At 43.8% G+C, this 17,824-nt stretch overlaps 1 protein-coding gene across 6 annotated transcripts in view; it reads left to right on the plus strand.

Annotated features, from left to right (window-relative positions):
* Nucleotides 1-253: 253 nt before the first annotated feature.
* The window catches only part of TVP23C (trans-golgi network vesicle protein 23 homolog C), a 65,832-nt gene continuing 48,261 nt past the window's right edge, over nucleotides 254-17,824 (plus strand). For all 6 annotated transcript variants that reach the window (XM_061175209.1, XM_061175211.1, XM_061175212.1 and 3 more), the window contains exons 1-8: nucleotides 254-380; nucleotides 3,478-3,560; nucleotides 4,747-4,891; nucleotides 8,863-8,952; nucleotides 10,183-10,314; nucleotides 14,712-14,840; nucleotides 16,261-16,390; nucleotides 17,509-17,666. In XM_061175209.1, coding sequence (XP_061031192.1) covers nucleotides 369-380; nucleotides 3,478-3,560; nucleotides 4,747-4,891; nucleotides 8,863-8,952; nucleotides 10,183-10,314; nucleotides 14,712-14,840; nucleotides 16,261-16,287 — 618 coding nt within the window. In that variant the 5' untranslated portion in view covers nucleotides 254-368 and the 3' untranslated portion in view covers nucleotides 16,288-16,390; nucleotides 17,509-17,666. The remainder of the gene's footprint in view (nucleotides 381-3,477; nucleotides 3,561-4,746; nucleotides 4,892-8,862; nucleotides 8,953-10,182; nucleotides 10,315-14,711; nucleotides 14,841-16,260; nucleotides 16,391-17,508; nucleotides 17,667-17,824) is intronic.

The raw sequence follows: 17,824 nt of genomic DNA on the forward strand, positions 1-17,824 counted from the left end.
GTAGCAGCAACATCTCCAGGCGACAAACCATGAAGTCCCTAAAGTAGCATCGTTTATTTTCCTCTCCTGCTTGGACCGGCCCGTGCCCCAGCCCGAGTCCTGGCGCCCCGCCCCGCCCACTCTCTAGCCCAGCCCCGCCCACTCTCTAGCCCAGCCCCGATCCTCCCACTCCGAATCGCCCCGCCCCCACGCTCGCCCCGCCCCTACTTGCTCCTCCCCTGAGGGCCCGGAAGCGGAAGTGGGGTCGGGTTGCCGCTGTTACTCCGGCTCCTCCAGGCCTGTAGTGACCCGCCTCGTCTGTTCCGGGCCCCGGCCCGCGGCTGCGGCGCTGACGTGGCTCCTGGAGGTGGGGCTGGCGCGGGACCGCCATGTTGCAGCAGGTGAGGGGCTGTGGGCGCGGAGAGAGGGCCGCGGCGGCTGGGCCGGGCCTGCAAGGTCTGAGGGGCGCGCGTTGAGCGTCCGGGGCCGCTGCCCGAGCCCGAGGAGGAGCGGGTGGGCGGCGGGCGGGGCGGCCGGGGGCGGGGCTGGGGTCCGGGCTGCGCTGAGGGCCGGCGCGGGTGTGAGAGGCGCGGGGTCGCGCCCGGGCGGGCGGCCGCGGAGACGTCGTGTGTGGCCGGGCGAGGGGAGGGGGACCCCACCCGGCCTCGCGTTCAAGTTTGTGCTGTCACAGCAGCGTTGGAGGTGGCTGGTCCACTCCCGTGACCGCATCTGCCCCTCCGAGCTAATTACAGGCCTCACGTGTAGGACCAGAGATTAGTAAGAATCATTTCTTAGTTTCTTCCTATTTTTAAAAAAGCTAAACTTTTAGTTAGATTTTGTAGGCGTTTTTTCCTCTTGAGGGGTTACTGTGGCCCAGGCACTGTCCTAGGCCCCGGAGAAGGGCTGCGAACCGCACAGGCGATTTCCTGCCCTGAATCGGAGGGTGAATTGGAGGGTGCCGGGGGTGTGGAGGCAAGATAAGTTAGAAGACTGAAGGTAGTTTTCACACGGCGATCACAGAGCCGGGCTGATGTGATAGCAGGTGTCTGCGAATAGGACAGCCTCGGGATTTAGGGTCGGAAAGCACCGCTCCGGGGAGGAGACCTAAGTGGGGAAAATCGGGTGATGGTCTGCACCTGCGCCCCGGCTGAAGGAGGCTGGAGAAGAACGGTCTGCACCTGCGCCCCGGCTGAAGGAGGCTGGAGAAAAACACACAACGGCGCTGACTGTTTCCACTTAAGCGTGTGGCCAGGCACCTCAAGCCAGCCCTTAGGGCCGCCGGGCAGTCGTCACCCTGCCCCCCTCCGTAGCCCCCTCTCCCTCCCACCTAGGCTGCTCTCCAGGGCTTCTCCCTCAAACCTTCAGCGTTTCTTTCTGATCTGCTCTCAGCCCTTAGCCTTGCTGCTCGTTTCACTGAGAAGATGGAAGCCATCGGTGTCCGCCCCGTCTGCCATCTCCAGCTTTCCTCGAAATCTCCTGTTTACTCTGCCTTTGTTTTATGTAACTGCACTGTCTGTGCTGCATTTTTTTTTTTTTTTTTAATGTGGGCCATTTTTAAAGCCTTTATTGAATTTGTGCGAAAACAGTATTGCTTCTGTTTTGTTTTGTTTTTTTTTTAATGTTTTGGTTTTTTGGCCACGAGGCATGTGGGATCTTAGCTCCCTGACCAGAGATCGAACCCACACCCCCTGCCCTGGAAGGCGAAGTCGTAACCACTGGACCACCAGGGAAGTCCCGGTGCTGCACTCTTAAGTCGAGCCCTTTACTTGTGCACTGGTTTCCATCCCCTCTTGCCTAAAGTACCCCCAGAGAATTCTAGCCTGTCGCCAAGGTGGAGACCACTGGTCTCATAGATGTGAATCCATTTTACATTTTCTAGCTTCAGCTGTCACTCCACTCTTCCACCTTCATTTAATATGAGGGCTTTCCCCATACGTACTCTGTGTGTTCCCACTTCTGTGCCTGTGAACAGATACCTAGTCAAGGGGCCAGAGGGAGCAGGAGGCCCAGCGGGTCAACTCTCCTTCTGGAAGCCTCCCCGAAGCCTGGTCCTTCCCTCTGCTCCTGTTTGCACTCACGTTACTTCTGGCACTGATGACCGTCTGCCACGTGTCGTAGGTGATTGCGCCTTTGTTTATTCACTCATGCCTTCAACAGATTCTGTAGCACCTGGCCAGGTGCTGTGCTAGACACTAGGATTTATTACAATGCAGGGACGGAACTTGGCCTCCAGTAGCTTGGAGTCTAGGAGGAGGTAGGAGTAGACGTGCAGTAAGAATATCCCGAGATAATTGTTCAAGTGGAGATTTGCCCAAGTGCTGTGGGAACGTGGGAAGTGAGGTGCCTGGGGATTTCAGGGCAAGTTTCTCAGCTGTTGCAATATTTGAGCTGAAAGTTGAAAGGTGATTTGGTGTTTGCCTGCTGGTCCGCTTCATAGGGGGTGGGGAAGGGAAGAGCTTCTGGGTAGAGAGAGCATGAAGGGCAGAAAGGTGGGAGGGCCCAAAGTGTTTTCCCGAGAGCAGGTAGTAACAGCGGTGCTGTAGTGCTCAGTGGGAGGGAGCGTTGTCAGGAGGTGAGCACGGGGTCAGGTCGTGAGCTGTCGTGAGCTCTGGTTTGCTGTGCCTCAGGGATTGAAGTCTTATCCTGTACAGGGAGGGGCGCTGCTGGACAGTTTGGGCAGGGGGGTGACATGGAATGCTCTCCATTTAGGGAGATACTCTGGGTAATGAGGGGCTGGAGTAGAGCGGGGGTGAGACCAGAGATGGCAGGTGAGTGGGGAGGGGCTGGCACTGTGAAGGGGTGAAGGTGTGAAGCCTGGCTGAGGCTGCAGGTGAGTGGCAGTGAGCTGAGGTGCGAACCACTTAGAGACCTGAGGTTGAGGAGGGAAGGGAAGTAGAGGACAGAAGGGAGGTTCAGCATCAGGACTTTAAAACATCTCTTCACGCTGTAAAGGGCACCTGAAGAAGCTTCTATGCTGATGGGAAACATCCAGCAGAAGGACCTGAAGATACAGGCAACTGTAAATAAAGGGAAGAGTGATGGAACACGCCCCCAAGGAGGCGGGAAGAGAAGGGATTCTGCCTACAAGTAGCTGATTTACCTTGGAGGAAAAGGGACAGAGTTGTGAGAAGGGGTCAGGAAAACAGGGCTGCAGTCAGCTGATTTTGTGGAGGAGCCAGAGACAGTGAGTTTATCTCGGCAGCCTCCGCCTTCTCTGACCTGGGAGAGCCGCCTGACGGTGGCTGCATTGAGTTGGCGCTTGGCAGCTTCTTGGGTGGGATGGACACGGCAGGTGCTTGGGTTGCCACGTGGGGTTTGCCAGGTGATCAGGGTCGGGGGAGGGAACTGCCCTCGCCCCTTCCCTAGGCTGTGAGTTCCAGGTGGCCGTGACCGCGTCCTACCGTCGTCTTCCGTATTGACTAGCATGCTGCCTTGCATGTAGTAGGCATGCAATACGGAGTTTCATTCTGCTTCATGAATGTTTGCTTTTCCTATCAGGACAGTAATGATGACATTGAAGATGTTTCACTGTTTGATGCAGAAGAGGAGACAACTAGTAGGCCAAAAAAATCCAAAATCAGGTACGACGATAAGTTACAAGACTCGGGTTAGTGTCTGGTGCTGTTCTGTCCATCGCCTGGTGCCAGCGACGGGGTTCGGGGCAGAGTGGTTGTGATGTGCTGGTGAATATTGTGAATTGCTGCTTTGCTCTTTAGTCTGAGGTGAGGTGACATCTCACGTTTTCCCTGGAAATAATTGACATATGGCATTTTACTCAATACTTAGTTTTCAAATCTGCAAATCCAATTTTTTGAACACTGGTGTTTTTAATTCTGACTTTTGTACCAAGAATGCACCATTTCTTTACATAGTTTCTGTAGATATATTACATTTTGATTTTTATGCAAATTTCAGAATTGTATCTTTTGTATCAACTAATGTGAGAATATCAAGCCAAATATATTTCTATTCCAAACTTAGTTATCGCTAAAGAAATTCACTTGATGAAATCAAATTCTACCTGAACCTTGAAAACATCTCTAAGTGAGAGATGCCCGTCACAAAAGACCACGTATTATATGATTTTGTTTATGTGAAATGTCCAGAATAGGCAAATCGATAGGGACGAGAAGTACATTAGTGGTTGCCTAGGACTGGAGAAGGGTGGGATTGGGGTAAATGGGGGGTGACTGCCCATGCGTTTAGGCTTTATGTTTGGGGTCATGAAAAAGTTCTAAAATTGATTGTGTGATAATTGCACAATTCTGTGAATATACCAAAAATCACTGAATTGTACCCTTTAATAGGGGAATTGTGTGGCGTGTGGATTATATCACAACGAAGCTGTTGATAAAACAGCAGCTATGCCTGATGGTTACTTTGTCTTAATGCCTGAAGTGATTTCTGAGGGCCTAGAAATTCTTAGGGCATGATTTTTAGACACGTGAAAGTAGGAGTCAGTCCTAAGAGTGTAGTTTCCTAATTCCTCTAAACTTGGTAAAGTTTCTTGTTATGTATTTTGTGAAAGTTTATAATCAATGAGGTGTTAAAGTCATGTTTACGTAGTGTATTTTCTGTGACAGCAGGGCCTAGTCAAATAATGGGACTTATGAAAAAAGAGAGGTAGGCAGTTTGCTTCTTCCTCAAGTCATCTTTTATTTTGACAAGACTCTGCATGGTTCTGCTATGGCTGAAACATTTTCATCTACATCTGCAGTACCTGTTGTAAATGTAATTGCATTTCTTTTATTATGTTTTGGTTTTCAGACACCCAGTGGCATCATTTTTCCATTTATTCTTTCGAGTCAGTGCAATTATAGTCTATCTTCTCTGTGAATTGTTCAGCAGCAGCTTTATTGCCTGTATGGTGACAATTATCTTGTTGTTGTCATGTGACTTTTGGGCAGTCAAGGTAGGTTTGATTGTTTTTATTTTAAAATCGTATTTATATGATGAGATTGAATGACGTGTAAACAGTAAAAAAAACAAAACAAAACAAAAAAAAATGACACTTAGCATTTCCGATTGGTGTTAATTTATCTTTTTGTTACCTTAGGCCTCACCTGTGTCAAAGTGCCAGTTGTGGCAGATCACGTGTAGGTTTACTGACTTGTCTGTGCTTTATGTTAACCTACATCAGCTTTAAAGTTAAACAAACAAATAAAAATGTGACCAGCAGCTACCGACTACAGATGTTACTTCTAATCCTCACCACTGGTTTTGCTTCAGGGTCACCTCCGGCTCTGCCGTGTATGATTTCTAGATAAGACCCCAGGGTAGTTTGTCCGCAAATACTCAAGTACCGACCATTGCAAAGGCTCCTATGTGAGCTTGAGGGCAGTGTCTCTCAGCCAGGGCCAGTTTTGCCCCCCAGGGGGACGTTCGTTTGTCAGTATCTGAAGATGTCTTTGGTTGTCACAGCTGGGGGTGGGGGAAGTGTGCTATTGGTATCACACGGGTAGAGGCCAGGGATGCTGCTAAGTATCTTAAGGTGCACACAAAGGGCAGACCCCCACATCAAGGAATCATCCGGCCCAAAATGTGGCCAGTGCTGAGGCTGAGGGATCCTGTTGTAGGGGATAGAAAAGAGTGTAAGAAATGGTTCAAACTCAGAGGCAGTGGTAGGTAGAGGGATGGGTGGATGGAGAGATAGGTAGATAGATAGAGGGGCATGTGGTAAAGTAACTATGATGAAATATTAAATGTAGACACTAGGTGATAGGTATATGGGTATTCACTGTAAAACTTGACTTTTCTGTGCATTTGGAAATTTTCATAATAAAATGGTAGGGGAAAAAATTGAAGGCAAAAAAAAAAAAAAAGGCAAAAGCTACTTTTGGAATTTGAGATATGTATATTGATTCAAAAACCAGTAAGATGTTACAGGTCTGCTCATGCCCAGCAACCCAGCCATTTTTAGATCTTTTGATTGTTACAGATATCAGAAGTGGTTGGCTTGGTGGTGGCCGGTTTCCGTAGGCCACAAAATGCTGAGAATAAAGATTACAAAGGTCTGTTTCCTGTAGGCTTTTCTTTTGTACAGTCTTCTTTGCCTTGTATTTCTTTGAATTTCTTCTGTTGCTTTATGCTCTAAAGTGTTTACTGTATCCAGGTCACAGTTTTGTTTTGAGGAACGTTTCTTTTTGTTGTTCATGTAATTTCTGCTTAGTCAAATAGAACACCACCTTCAGTCAGTTCTTCCTGGTAATTTCCAAAAATTATATAATTAGATCCTTGTGGGTTTAGAGTTTTAAAAAATATGGCCAGAGGGAGTTCCCTGGTGGCCTAGTGGTTAGGATTCCGGGCTTTCACTCTGTAGCCTGGGTTCAATCCCTGGTCAGGGAACTGAGATCCCAGGTTGCAAGCCGCAGCACGACCAAATTAAAAAAAAAAAAAAATGTGGCCAGAAAGTATATTTTCTGATAACGTTTTTTTTTTAAAACAAGGGCTTGAAAAATACCCTTTCATCTGTGGCAGAATTACTTACAGATATGCAGACAATTGAGATATGAAATTAAGAAGTCAAGAATGGGGAAATTATTAAATGGACTTGGGGAAGGGGGTGTGCAGGGTTCTGAATGTAGTTAGAACAGCAGTGTGTCGTAGTTGTAAATCTCAAGGCAGTTGTCAAAAGGAGATAATTATTTAAAAAAATAAGAGATAAATAAGATAAAGTTATTTAAAAATTGAAAAGAACTTAAATGTTATCACCCATATGGGGCTTCTGTCTTATTCTTTATTTTGAGAAATATAGTAAAAAAAAGAATAAATAGTTGTTTTCAAATTTTTATGGTAACTGTTAGTAAAATTTAAAACATTGTGTGTCTTCCACAACATTGGAGAAGACAGGAGCAACTAAAACATACATCAAGAGAAGAACAAAGCAAGCGTCCAGGCACCTGAAATATCACAGGGCAGAGTGCAAGGGGATGGGAGCAGTAGCAAATTAGTTGTAGCTCTAGATGTAATTTGATTAAACCCTCTTTTTAAAGATAAAAATTCTTAGATTTGGTCAAAAATCAAAGTCCAACCCAAAAGATCTAACTATAATTGTAACATTAGAAAAAGTAAAAGAAGGCAAAGATAACATAAGACCAATTCAAACAAAAAGAAACTTGACATTGTATTATTCTCAGACAAAACAGAAATGAGAGTAAGACAGCATTCAGTGGAACAAGAAAGGTCAGTTGATGAGTCACAGTGAGGACCATTCACAGAATGACATCACATCAAACGATAGTGGAAAACTACTAGAAACACTAGAGAAGATGGAGAAACACTGTTGTGACAGAAGTCTAACAAACCACTGCCTTTGCAGATCAAAGCAACAAAAAATACGTAAGGTTTGAAGGATCTGAATGAAATAACAAGGTCGCTTTCATAGCAGTATTTGGAACTCTGTATGTAGAGGCATAATACCTTCTTGTTCAGTTCCTGTGGAACATTTACAAAAGTTGACTAAATATCACTATGAAGAAAATCCAAAGAAATTGCCCAAAGCAGCTACATTTTCTAGTCCAGTACAACAGAACTGGAGACTAATTTAAAAAAAAAGGTTGTCAAAATTGGGATTTTTAAAAAGAGCCATTCTGCTAAATATCTTGGCTTAAAAAGGAAATAAAAACTGTAAATATAGATTACTTACACCTTAATGATAATGATCATCTACATTTAAACTTTTGAAATGTGTCTAAAGCTGAATTCAGAGGAAAAACAATAGACAAAAGGCTTTTATTATTAGAGGTCTAGAAGTTTCAAAAACAAAAATAATAAGCTTGAGAGAAATTCGGACAATAAACTAATAATGACAAAAACAGAAAGTAAAGAATTGGAAAATGGGAAAATGGAGGAGTTTGAGACTATTCTAAGAGCTGTTATTTGAAAGTGCCACTAAAATAGACCTCTGGCTGTTCTCGGTCTTCTTTGCCAGCTCTTCTCTTTTACTTAACCTTTGGTTGGTAGCATTTCTACGAAACGAAGTTTGGTCTTTAAGGCTCCTCCTCTTCTTCTCCTTCTGTATTCCTTTCATTATGTTAGGGAAGCTATCAAAGCAATTTGTTACATTAGCTAAGAGGGAAAGAGCTTGGTGCATTTCAAGTACTGAATGAAGGTCAGTGCCTATAACCATAGCCTTCATTTGGGCTGCTGTACAGAATACCAGAGACTGGGTGGCTTACAAACAATAGGAATTTATTTTTCCAAGTCCTGGAGGCTGGAAATCCAAGATCAGGGTGCCAGCATGGTCAGCCTCTGGTGAGGGCCCTCCTCCGGTTCCAGACTGCTGATGTCTCGTTGTATCCTCACATGACTGAGAGCAGAGAGAGGGTGAAAGCTGTCTCTTGGCTCTTATGAGGACCCTAATCCCATTCACAAAGGCTCCGCCCCCATGGCCTCATCTAATCCTAATCACCTCCCAGAGGCCCCCTCTTGATACCGTCACTTGGTGATGGGGTGGGGGCAGAGTTTCAACCCATGAATTTGGGGGGACACAGTATTCAGTCCATAACCTTTTTTAGAGATACATAGTTATAAAGTATATGTAGCTGTGGTCAGGATATATAGGAAAAAGTAGGTCCCAGTAGCTAAAGAGCAAGGGGTTTAGAAACACATTAGGGAACTGGAGAAAGGACAAGAGTTCGCGAGGGAAAAGAAGGGTAATGTTTATGGATGTGCTGACCCTGTCACCTCTGCCCCTGTGGGGCCTGCCATTGCCATTTTATTTACTCTTTTGTCCAGGCCTGGTACGTAGTGGTCTTTAACTGGATATTACGGCGGGAAAGCTGATGATTTCTTGTTTGTGAACTGTTACACTAAGATACGATGTTATGGTAGACCTGTAAATAATGTTTTTTAAATGTGTGTGCATATATTAATCTTTACCAGAATGTCACAGGTAGACTAATGGTTGGCCTGCGCTGGTGGAATCATATTGATGAAGATGGAAAAAGCCATTGGGTGTTTGAGTCCAGGAAGGTAAACTGCTTTTGTGTTTTTTTTTTTTTTTTTGAGCGTCATTCAAAAAATTATGTGTAGATACATTTGAGTATTTAAGGGTCAATTACCTAAACACTTCAGCTGCATCTACACATAAGGGACCGCCCCAGATCGCTTGGCATGGTATAGCACAGAACCAGATGGCCTTTAAATTTGTCGTGTGTTTCTCTTTAGTTCTGACTAGAAACGGGGCGTGTCCAGGAAAGAACCCTGAGAGGGCTTGGGCTCAGGGTTTATGTCGCGTGCTTAGCTGCCTCCCAGGGGCTGCTGCTGAAGGGTCTCTGTTTGGGACCCTCTGCCCGGTGTGCCTTGCCTAGTGTAGCTCCCTCCACTGGCTCCCTCTGTCCTTGCCCCCAGGGTCCTCCTCCATTCGTGCGCAGGAGAAGGAAAGAGGAGGGTTGCAGCTGGATAGAAAACCTGAGTCAAGCAGGGAGCAGTCTGTTCTTCAGGCTGCGCCCTCAGAAGCCCTAGGGGACCTTGCTCTGTTTCGGGTTAGCCTGCTTATCTGCAGTGGAAATCAGTGTGGGAGCCAGAGGACAAAGTTCCTGGAGACAGCGCCAGTTAAATTGCTTGCCTTCTGCTTGGAAGGGCCCTGACTAGGACTCCTCAGAAAGCAGCTTTGTGCTCAGTGAGCCCAGAGTCCTTTATATTATAAAATCTACCTTGGAAACCACTCAGCGCCCTTTTAAATTCCTGGGTGTTGCTGAGACATTCTGGTCATTGTCCGGAGTCCCTTGACTCCATTTCTTCCTGTGGACCCTGACTTGACCTTTTAGTCTCCAGGATGACCATAGCCTTGATTTCCTGAACCCTCACCTAAGAAGGCATCTTTCAAAGCTTGCTTATGAATAATCAGTATAAGTGCAAGAAGGATTGACTAGAAGCCTATCAGAGGCCACCCTTACTGTCTTGGGTGATGACAAACTGTCCACTCTGCCCTGAAAATGAAACATTCTCGATTGAAAACAAAGTACGTTAAGACCAGTTCCAAAAATTACAGTAGTGGTAGATCTACTGTTTTGTTTGAGGGGGATTGTGGGGTGGGGGGTAGGAGTTCTAACTTGGGACTTGGGTTGTCTGTATTAATTTATTTGAATTTGAGGGTAAGGGGTTTTTCATTAAAAATGTTAAACTTTTTGCTGATAAGTATCACAGAACATTGGTTATTAAATTCATTAAATTGGTTATTAAATTCATGTTCTTTTGTAGGCCTCTTCTCAAGACAGTAAAACTGTTTCAGAGGCTGAGTCAAGAATCTTCTGGTTAGGACTCGTTGCCTGTCCGGTGCTGTGGGTAATATTTGCCTTTAGTGCCCTCTTCTCCTTCAGAGTGAAGTGGTTGGTGAGTATCAGTGTGGAGCTGTCAGTGACCCACTAAGGTGGCTGGTGGACCACCTGTGTTAACATTAGGGGCCCGTCCTGAATAGGCAGCTTCATCATGTATTTCCCAGGTTTGGTTTCTCACCTCTGCTTTTCTCTAAGTGCAGAGAGCAGAGTCCTGTGAAAGACTCCATCTCAGCAGTTATCCAAGTGCTTAGCAGAATTTGATTTTGCCCATCTTGTTCAGTGATTACCACATTTATCACATAATCTTGTCGGTCGGGGATGGTCAGTATACTCCAAACATGCTTAGCTTGGTTTGGAACTAACAGAGTGGTCTTTTCTGAAAATACTGGTTGGTAACCTGTTCTGGTTATCTATTGCAACAGTCATTTTATGATCTCTCGCAGTTTCACTGGTTCAGAAGTTTGGAAAGGGCTTGTGTGGAAAGTTCTGGCTTGGGATCTTTTGTACTTGTGGTCAGACAGTGGCTGGGGGCTGGTGAGGCTTCTCCTCTCTGTGGGGTCCCGTGGCCTCTCACGCGGCCTTTCCACATTGCTGGTTGGGGCTTCATTACAGCCTGGTGGCCTCATGGCAGTTAGACTGCGTACTCGGAGGGTCACAGCTCCAGTTGAGAGAGTTTAACTCACAAGCTGTGTTACCTTGTACAACTGTATTAGTTTGCTAGGGCTGCCATAACAAAGTATCACAGACTGGGTGGCTTAAACAACAGAAATTTATTTTCTCCCAATTCTGGAGGTCTGTCTCTTTGGCTTGTTGACTGTCTTCTCCCGGTGTCTTCATGTGGTCTTCCCTCTGTACATGTCTGTGTCCTAATCTCCTCTACTTATAAGGGCACCTATCATATTGGATTAGGGCCCACCCTAGTGACCTTATTTTTCCTTAATTCTTTAAAGACCCTGTTTCCAAATACAGTCACATTCTGGGGTCCTGGGATTATATATATATACATATACACACATATACATTTTGGGGGAACAAAGTTCAGCCCCTGACAACCACCTAGCCTCAGAAGTCACAGCATCACTTTTGGCACCCGTCCACATTCAGGAGAATGGAAATTAGGCTCTACAGCTTGATGGGGGAGTAAGGTTCTAGAAGAGCATGTGGAGATACAGTTGCTACCATCTTTGGAAAATATAATCTGTCACTTAGCCCAAACTGTGTGTCTTATTCTTTTAATAATTGATTTTATCTCACTTAATACTTATTGGTATCAGATGTATTTTGGCCTTAATTGTGTTTTTTCCCCCCGTTTTTAATATTTCCTTGTCTAGTTCGCTGTATAGGTTCTTTTTTCCTTTGTGCATACACGTACATCAATACTTTCCCTTTTGAGATTTGGAAGGTTTATTTTCTGTTTTTAGTTTTTCTAGTAGTTATCTGTATCACATAACCCTCTTTCACGCATTTCATGTGTCATACCCTCTTTCATGAATTAAGAAATGTATTTAATGTCTTGATTTCCTGCTGTGAAAGATGTAAAGTTAACATTCATGCCTTCTCCCACCTTTCCTCCCTGCTTCCACTTCTGGATTTTTGTTGGTTGTAGTCTTAACTTTAGTTATTTTAAGTAATATACTTATTCCTGTTTATTGACTTAGAGACTGTTTAGAAAGGGAATGAAATAAACACTCTTATATTCCCTCCTTTGTTTCTTCCCTTTCTATGCCTGAGCTTTGTTTGTTCCAGTATTATTTTTGTTGTCAAGGTTTATAACAATTACCTTTTGAAACGATATTTGTTACTGGTTGTTCAGTCTTTGATCTACTTTTAAATAAATTGATTCAGTCCTTTTATTGCAGCTTCTCCTTTACCTCTTGGTTGGCTGAATTTCATTGTTGGGTGATTTTTTCCAAAAAACTTGTGGGTGTTATTTTCCTTTGGCTCTGTCATGTTTAAGAATATGAGCCTGTTGACTTTATTCTTGAATAAACTTTTCTTTTTTCTTTTCTTTCTGAATGAACTCTTTATGCTTGAATAAATTCTTTATTTCTTCATTCTTGAAAAAAGTTTCTTTATTCTTGAATAAAGAGTTGGCTAAGTTAATATTCTTGGGTCACAACTTTTTTCTCTCACCATTTAGAAGACATTACTTCCTCATTTTCTAATATTGAATATTGTAGAGAAATCTGAGGCCTGGCTTACTTAACCTCTGTGTAAGGGAGTGAATTATTTTTCTCCCTGGACAAATAATTTTTGTTAATCATTCTTGAAGTTTTAAAATAGCATACATAACCAGATTGTCTTTGTGTTTATCTTTCTGTATTGCTTTTTCTGGAAACTGTGTGCCCCTCTAATATGCAGGCACAGGTTTTGCTTTGAATCAGGAAAATTATCTTCTTTTGTCTTTACATTTATTTATGTTCTGTTTTTTTGGTGTCTCTAATTCTGAGGTACCAGTTACCTCTGTGTTGGATCATTTTTATCTGTTCTCATCTACCATCTTAAATGCTTTCATCTCTCATCTTTTTCCTTTCTGGTTATTCACTCAGCACATCTTTTTAAGAGTCTGCCATACGCCAGAGCTGTCCTGGGCGCTGGGGATATGATTAAGGGCCTGATAAACAAGATAACTGCTCCGATAGCACCGGGTTCTAGTGGAGCACAGTGTAGACAGACAGTAAATAAGGGTTGTTAGAAGGGTGATACAAGGTAACAGAGTGGAGAGTGCCAGGGAGACCGGAGTGGGCTGCTTTAGCAAGGGCTTCTCAGCGTTTCCTGAGCTCTGCCGGCTCCGTTTTCAACTCCTTCTGGTGTCTTGTCTTACCTTCATTCTCTTTGAGTTCTTATCTTTAGGTTCTTCTGTAGGGTGACGTATGCTTCAGGAATGCTTTTATTTTGGTGGACTCTATTTTTTTTTAGAATCAATTCTTCGCCTGTCTTTTGCATACTGTGTTCCTTTCTTCGTTTTGTTTTCTGCTGTGGTTCTGCGTAGCTGCCTTTCCCTGTTCCCCTCCCCATTTTGCTCCTGTTCGCAGTGGCAGCTCTGTCCAGGCTTTCTCTTTATGGTGGTTTCGTGTGGGTGAGTTCTCCTTGCCTGCCTTCCTTGTTGCCTGAGACATCTGGGCTCTGCTGTGAGCTGCGGTTTGGTCGCCTGAAGGCGCAGGTGTGAGGAGGGGACCGCAGCCCTGCCGCCAGCTGCCTCGTCTGGCTTGCTCGGGTTCCTTCCCTTACGTAGTGGAGTTCTTGTTGCTCTGTCGTGGTTCTGCCCTCCTGCTTTAGATCGTTTGTGAGCCCCTGGAGCCTTCACCTCTCTCTGGGGAGGCAGCCCAGTCTTTTTGTGGCAGTGTTTCCCCTTCCCTAAAGCAGAGCAGGGAGAAGGGGGTGAAAGGTGGTTTGGGCTCCTGTTTTAAGACCACAAGGCAGGAAGGGGGCATCCCGTCCCTCAAGCTTCCCCACCCACTATTCTCTGCGGTGATGGGCTTGATGACCGTTGGTCCTCCTGCCTCTCAGACCATTTGCTTATTCGAAAACAGGGCTTGGCAAACTGTGGCCTGCAGGCCAAATCTGGCCTTAGCCTGTTTTTGTAAATTTGTGTTGGAACACAGCCTTGCCTGTTTGTTTACATATTGCCTGTGGCTGCTCTGGGGCTAGAATGGCAGAGTTGAGTATTTGCAACAGAGACCATATGGCCTGCAGAGCCTAAAATATTTATTATCTGGCCCTTTACAGAAAAGCTTTGTAGAATATTTAACCGTGGGATCCCCTCATGTTGTTCTAATTAACTTTTCTTCAATAATATTTAAATAGTAGGCTTGTGTTTCTTATTCTCAATCCTTAGCGGTCTTAGTGGGGTCACCTATAGGATTGTGGCCGCAAGGAAGAAACAACTCTGCTGAAGTGCATTTCTTCCTAGTGCTGTGTCCCCCTCTGCCCCCTCCCCCCATCTCCTTGTCACAGAAGGCAAACCGCTGTTGGTTGCTACCTTGAGGCACCGGTTTGCTTTCTTAGAAGCCACTTGTTGCCCACACATTAGCATAGAGCAGAGACTCAGCTCTGTGTGCTTTCAGTGTGTTGAACTTGATCTATCTCTTGACCATTCTTTCGGAATTCTTAAGGAAATAGTTAACATTTGAGCCCCTTCTGAGTCTCATTTACTTTTTTTATATCTTTACTCACAGAACCATGGAAAATATTAGAGAATGGTCCCCCCACTGCACCCCCGGGGCTGGCACAGAGCATGTGTGTTGATGGGTGCTTGTTGGGTGGTGCAGAGCGCGTATTGGACGGGTCTGCTCTGGGAGGGAGGGCGCACGGGAGTCTCACGGCCACAACCCCCCTTCACAGAGCTTCCTCTTCCTGCTCTTTCCCGAGACAGTCTCCGCGTTTTGTTTATGGCAGAGAGACGGTCAGTCAGCGTCAGGCCCGTAACTGTTGGTTATTCCCCTCTCCCAGGCGGTGGTTATCATGGGTGTGGTGCTGCAAGGGGCCAACCTGTATGGCTACATCAGGTGCAAAGTGGGCAGCAGGAAGAATTTAACCAACATGGCTACATCGTACCTTGGAAAGCAGTTTTTAAGACAAGTAAGTGTTTTCTGGATGTCAGGGTAATTTGGATGCGGTCAGTGACTAATGCAATGATGATTTGTAACTCTTGTAGAGTTTAATTTCTATGAAGTACTTAAAAAAAAGTTTTTTAAAGGGACATATTTATTTAAGTATGACATGATGATGATAAAGTTATTTTAATTTCTCTTTGGAGGCTTTTAGGGCATTCCAGAAATGTATTGTCGATATCCTGAAATTATTTTAAAACCAGAGGGATAAATGTTCATTGATAACTTTTTTTTTTTTAATTAGCTGAAGTTCAGTTGCTTTCCATTACTTCCGGTGGCTCTAAGTGAACAATTTTGAAGAATGTATCAATATATTGTATGGTTTTAGGGTTTATAGTAAGAACAAGTTAGAAACATAATAAGCCCATATAGTTAAAGATTGTTTTAAAGTACTCGGTTTGTTTTTGAAGGATGTATAGGTTTTACTATAGTTCCCCGATATGAAGATTTAAATTGGAGTTTCCCATGGGGTAAGTGGTTTTCATAGGTAAATAGTAATTGGTAAAACCTTTGGGAAATTGATTAGGTCTTTGTATGAGTGATGTCTCGTGTTTGTGTTCATGCAGTAGGTTGGGCAGGTAACGTTATACAGGACGGTTATGGGTTCTCAACCTGGGACATGCATCAGAATCTCCTGGAGGGCTAGAGCACAGATTGTGGGGTCCTACCCCCAAAGTTTCTTATTTAGTTGCCCTGGGGCCGGGTCTCATAGGTCGCGTGTTTGCAGGTTCCCAGGTGGTACTGATGTTGCTGGTTCAAGGATTACATTTGTGACTAAAGCCCTGAGAGGCTAAGTGACTTCTCAGGAACATACAGAAACAAAGTGGTGCAAAGCTAGGGCTTAACCCAGCTCTCTTGAAATCCAGTGCCGTTTCCTGTACAGTTTCTCTTATATAAAAGTTAAGAAGTAGGGAAAATGAGGATTCTTGTAGGGACATGACTCTCCTCCTGAGGGGTTTTGCAGAGTCCCGGTATACCTTGCTGGGTAAGGTCCACCTCATGGTAATTGTCAAGTGTGTGCTTAATAGGTTTTTTTTTTCCCTTACGATTACCAGCGTTCAGGTGAAATTGAACCTTGAGCTTGACATACATGGACAGGGTCAGTAGACTTACATGGCACTTGGTGATGCTCTGCTCAAATGAGAGTGACTTGCTGGACATCTGGGTGGACCCATTGCTTTACTTCTCTAGCATGACAGTAATTTTTAACATAGTTGGGCCATGGGATGCCAGGTAATGTAGTAGCTGGATGTGCTGGCAATTATGAAATGTTTTCCTAGTGCTTTAAATCTTGTATGTTAAGTAAAATAGCTTTTAGTGTTAAGGAGTTGTTTCTCTTTTGCAAGTAAAATAGCTTTTAGTGTTAAGGAGTTGTTTCTCTTTTGCAGACCACTGGAGACGATCAGACCTCCTGAAGAGAGTGAGGGAGCCTGCGTGTTCTTTCCATTGGGAACAACTGAAGGGGGTCTTGACTCTGAACCTTTAGAACTCAGTACCTATTGCAAAGAGGAGTGTTGGGTTTGTTTTTCCATTTTAAAGTTTACTTTAAAAAAAAAGGAAAAGTAGTTTTCATATTAAGTTTTTACTTTCTAGCATATGGGGCTTGAAGGTGTGGTGTAGCTAGAAACATTGTTAACATTTGGTTCATGGTGTACATATGTGTATGCGCATATAGTTGAGTAAGATCCATGTGTCTTAAATTAACGAAAGTGTTTGTGTTCATGCCCATATGGAATGGAGACCTTTGCATTTTGATCCACAGAACAAGAAGGATGTTCCTAGTCTATCTCAAGACTCTGTGTTTACATACTATTTCTGTAGATTATTTTAGGTTTTGCTTCCATGGTAAGAGTGAGCACTTTGGCTTATATATAGAGTTAGAAATAATTGTTAATTTTACACTTAATACATACTTCATGATGAAACTTCTTATCCTAGGCGTTTACAGGCAGGTAAAAACCAAATTTGGGCTATTGGTGTTAACTGGTTTCTAAAATTTTGTTTATTTTTATTTGTAATGAGTCACGTACTTAAGGCCCAGTTAACATAAAAGGAATTTTCGTAGTTTATGTTCATGGGATACGTAGGCATTGCTGCTGTTCTATTTATTTTTGGGGAAAGATAGCCAGATTTTACTTTGGAACCTTCCAGAAGCTCTTCAGTGGTCCTTGGCCTAATGAAATCTATCTTTTACCACTAAAAGAGTATTATTCTTATGTCATAGTGAGAATAATCATTTCGATACTTGGCATTGTAAATGCCTAAAAGACGTTTTATTTTACGAATCTATTTTTTTTCTTGCTATAATGGGGATATTGTAAATCATGTATTAATGGTATTTCTTAAAACAATATATGTAACAATCCGCAAACTATTGTAGGCATCTGTAAATTCTGTTGTAGGTACTGTAAATTTTGTTTTAATTGGCAGATAGATTATTTTGTGATTGTATTTATACATTGTTAAAAATTTTTTGAAGATGTTTTGTTTAATTGAATGTATCTTATTGGCGTGATAGCTTTGAAGGTGCATAACTTTATATTTGTATAAAACTCTACTGCTTACAAAGCACTTTGACACTCGTAATCTCATTTGATCCTCACGACAAGCCTGTTATGTGTGATGCCGGTTTATAGGTGACGAAACAGGACTTCAGGTTACTGACTGACTTGCCCAAGGAGACACTGATTACAGGAAGACCCATCAGGACATATTACTGATTTTAGAGGAAATATTTGTCTCTAAATGTCCTTTCCTTTCGTACGAATCATTAATTTACTAAGTCATTAATTTGGTAAGTGCTTGTTTCCCATTTTATTTATACTTGTCTGGTGAGGAAAGTGGATGCTGCGTAAATGTTTTTATTTAACCTGAAAGATCTGGTGTCAGTCTGTAGAGCTGAGAGTCTAATGGGGGGGTTGCTCTTGAGGTAACTGTTGTCATTTGAGGCTG

Source organism: Eubalaena glacialis, chromosome 19 (assembly GCF_028564815.1).
Source record: "Eubalaena glacialis isolate mEubGla1 chromosome 19, mEubGla1.1.hap2.+ XY, whole genome shotgun sequence".
Lineage (NCBI taxonomy): Eukaryota > Metazoa > Chordata > Mammalia > Artiodactyla > Balaenidae > Eubalaena > Eubalaena glacialis.